The sequence below is a fragment of the Pundamilia nyererei genome, unplaced genomic scaffold (assembly GCF_000239375.1).
Source record: "Pundamilia nyererei isolate P.nyererei 1_Seehausen unplaced genomic scaffold, PunNye1.0 scaffold00034, whole genome shotgun sequence".
Taxonomy (NCBI): Eukaryota; Metazoa; Chordata; class Actinopteri; order Cichliformes; family Cichlidae; genus Pundamilia; species Pundamilia nyererei.
This window is the reverse complement of record NW_005187435.1, coordinates 1,708,285-1,711,689: the sequence shown is the minus strand read 5'-3', so window position 1 is coordinate 1,711,689 and position 3,405 is coordinate 1,708,285. Positions and strand designations below refer to the sequence as shown.

At 37.7% G+C, this 3,405-nt stretch overlaps 1 protein-coding gene across 1 annotated transcript; it reads right to left on the bottom strand.

The window, feature by feature from the left end:
• Nucleotides 1-427: 427 nt before the first annotated feature.
• Nucleotides 428-1,321, bottom strand: LOC102204183 (guanylin). Its single transcript, XM_005729685.1, has 3 exons — nucleotides 1,164-1,321; nucleotides 737-929; nucleotides 428-621 (listed from the first exon to the last, which is right to left on the bottom strand). The coding sequence occupies exons 1-3, from the start codon at nucleotides 1,236-1,238 to the stop codon at nucleotides 563-565; spliced, it is 327 nt and encodes a 108-aa protein (XP_005729742.1). The 5' UTR covers nucleotides 1,239-1,321; the 3' UTR covers nucleotides 428-562.
• Between the last annotated feature and the right edge of the window lie 2,084 nt (nucleotides 1,322-3,405).

Below are 3,405 nucleotides of genomic sequence, written 5' to 3'. Positions count from 1 at the left end.
TTGGTAGTCAGATTTCCATTTAAAATATGGGTCAGATGTTGTTACAACTAACAACATGAAAATAATATTTTTGCTACCTTACCTACTAGTGTGTTAATAAGAATGGCAATAGCATATTTGCATTTGTAGAATAGACCACAATGTACACGTCATCTATCAATGAAGGCTTTTTATTCCAAACAATAATAATAAAAAGAAAACATTTCTTTAAATATGAATATAAAGCAAGGCAAGACGGAAATGTAACAAACGAAAAATCCAAAACAAAATGCATGCCAAAGAATTTTCTGCAGAAAAATAAAATAGTAAATATGCTATATTATGCTAAGTAACAGTTTGCAAAACATTCCCCATTTTGTCAGATTCTTTTTTTCTTTTCCTTTTTGAGATATTTTTAGTCTAAATTTTTCAGGTATCCAATGGGCCAGAGTCAAAAATGCAGAGATAAAGCCATTGGTTCATCATTGCATGTGGTTAAAAGTCGAATTTCCTTAAAACATTTTAGCAGGGGATGAAAAATTAATCACAAGTAAGCAGGATGTTTCTGGCTTGCTTTGTTTGTTTAGCAACCAGTGCAGGCAGCAAATGCGCAGATCTCACAGATGTCCAAGGGTACAGCAGCTAAAATGAAGACAAGAAATGGAAGCAGATAAGGTACACTGCTGAGTCATCTATATTTAATATTTATGACCTATGATGTTATGATTCAGGCAAACTGAATTTATAAATGCCTTACATAATCTGACAAGGGAAGCAGATGCTCCTCTCTGCCTGCAGAGTGGCAGAAACTCCTGTGGGAGCATGGGGTCAGCGCAGAGGGACATGGTGTTAGCCTTCAGTCTTGGGTTTTGTTGTCCTGTCATACCGTTACTCTCCGACATCTCTTGAAGCCGCTTGACAGCTTCCATTGAGAAAGACAGTCCGTTCTCCTGAAAGAGAAGCAATTGCAGTTACAAAGGCACTGCAACTTCATCTAAAGCTTCAGAGTCTACACAGTTTCAGTATGATTTGTAATCCATGAAAGTCCAGAACAAAAGTTAGTTTAATTTCCCAAAATTTGAGCTTCACTCTCTCTACTAATGAGCAGAAAATTGCCATTGTTCAAGCCTGCAATCTCATCATGAACACATCAGTCATGCAATGATGCTAAGGAAGGCACTTACTTCAACTTGCACAGCCTCAGAGGTCCAGCCCAGAGCCAGGACGACGAGAGCAGTGATGGCAAATGTGGCTTTCATGGTGACAGTAGACAGCAGTTTGTCTTGCAGTCTTTTTGCGTCTTATTGTAGATGTGCTCAGCAGGTGCTCAGTTTGATGTTTCTGATTTCCCTGTGCCTGCAAGCCTCCTTTTATACAATTCTACCCAGCAGCCCCATTATCATGTGACCAGATATGCCGCAAATGAGAGCAACGTTTTTCTCACGGGTTAATAATTAGTGAGATTAGAGTTAGTGTTTTACAAGGCTGTAAAGAGAAATTCATAAATCCTACTTTGAGCTCATCGTCTCTCTGATTAGATTTATGGATCTCTGGCTCATGTGTGCTGCATCTTGGGTTGGTTAAAGAGTTATCTTGAATTCCTCTGACAATAGTGACTCACAGACCCATTGTTAGAAATTGATCCAAATAATGGGCTTTGTTTAATGTGGAAAAATGTCGGACAAACAGTTTTTATATTTAAATAGGCCTCCCCCCACATAACGCGTTGTTTATTACAGAAAAGGTTTATTTATGTCAGTGTCAGTACTTTTCTTTCATATCTTTGATTTTCTTATCAACAAAAACACACCCAAAAGCACTTAACTGGACTACAGCTATAAGCAAATAGTGTTCTCTCCTATGTGAGATGTGTACAGAGATCTTATTAGCCCCTGGCTGAGAATACTCACTGAATACTAGTGCAAATAAATTGACTGCTTTTCCTGCTTCTGCTGCAGAAAACAGCTGAACAGAGTTCAGTTTTATTTATTTATTTATTTGTCCTTGACAAGCCTGCCCTGACTTGAATTAATCATCATTAAAAGTGCATGGTCATGCTTTCTAAAAGGATTTTTTGACATGGTGCGATCAGGGTTGGTATAACATAAGTTGAAAAAGGCTTCAAGCGGTACAGAAAAGTTTGTACCTCACTTGTTTATCTATGGAAGTATTTCTCTACAGGCTATAGTGCGCATCAGGATCTCTAAGAAACATCTGACCCTCCATTAATAAAACAAAAAAGAGATGCAAGTAAAGTTAATTGACTTGCTTTGGAATGGCACCAAATGTGCAATCACGTACACGGCAGTGGGTGTGGCAGCCCAGAGACACAGCTGGCAGGATTTTAATGAGTTCATTAAAAACAATTTTTTTACCCATAGCATGAAGGATCAATCTACCCAGTGAACAGACCTGCTGTGGCGCAGTGCATCTCAAATATATTTTGGTCATCTTTAGTTTGAGTCTGAGCGATTTATCAGGTGATTTCAGCTAGAGCAGGAAAATGATGTTATTTTATTTGTTTTTTAATTATCACTCACTTCCCTGAAGAAATCTAATCTAATAACAAATATATTATGTAGCTCATTTCTTTACTGTCCCTTATTACACCTGTAACGTGAACCTGCTGCATTTCTGGCTCTGTGTTAAATTTATATATATATATATACTGGTGCTATAATTGGACCTTAAGATGAAGCAACTTTTTGTCTTCTAGCTCTTTCATAGCTTACATGACCAAAATTATTCTCTAAATTGTTTGAGTCACAGCTGTAAGCTTTAATTTGCATTGGAAAAGACCATGGTGTACATGCATTTTGTCCATGAAGGGCAGGTAAAACATTAACAGTAACATTAACAATTTAACCTAATGAGCTCAGAAAGAAAGTTACTGGACTTCTTTAAGGTAATCTGTGAGTATTTCTTCTGGGTAATTTTTAAAATGCTTGTATTTGTTTTAATTGAATTGCCCAAATCACCAAAACATGCTTATCCTCTGCAGGATAAAAAAAAATCTTTACGGCCATTTAGCGAATTAAACTGTTTTTCTTCCAGCTGTTGGAAATTGTCTTAGAGAAGAAGAGAACAGCAGTGGCTGTTGCTAATTGTCCTGCTGTTTTTGTACATTACAGGGCATTTATCTGTTGGTGAAGCAGATACTGCTTACAACTGGGAACTGAATACTTTGACGTGGAGAATCTAGTCGGCTAAGTAGCTAAAGGGGGTTGCTTCAGCCGCCTTGGTGATAATGAAACAGGTGCACTAGAGGGGCAACAAATCAGGAATGGCATTAAAGCTCAAGGCCATATTTTTCCTACTGAGTGTTTCTTTAATGTTTTGAGCACTGTACTTTATTTCTTCCTTACCGGAGGGGAAAGTCACCGTTTTGTCTTTACTCCTGTGAATTCAGTGGTCTTCAGGTTTCTT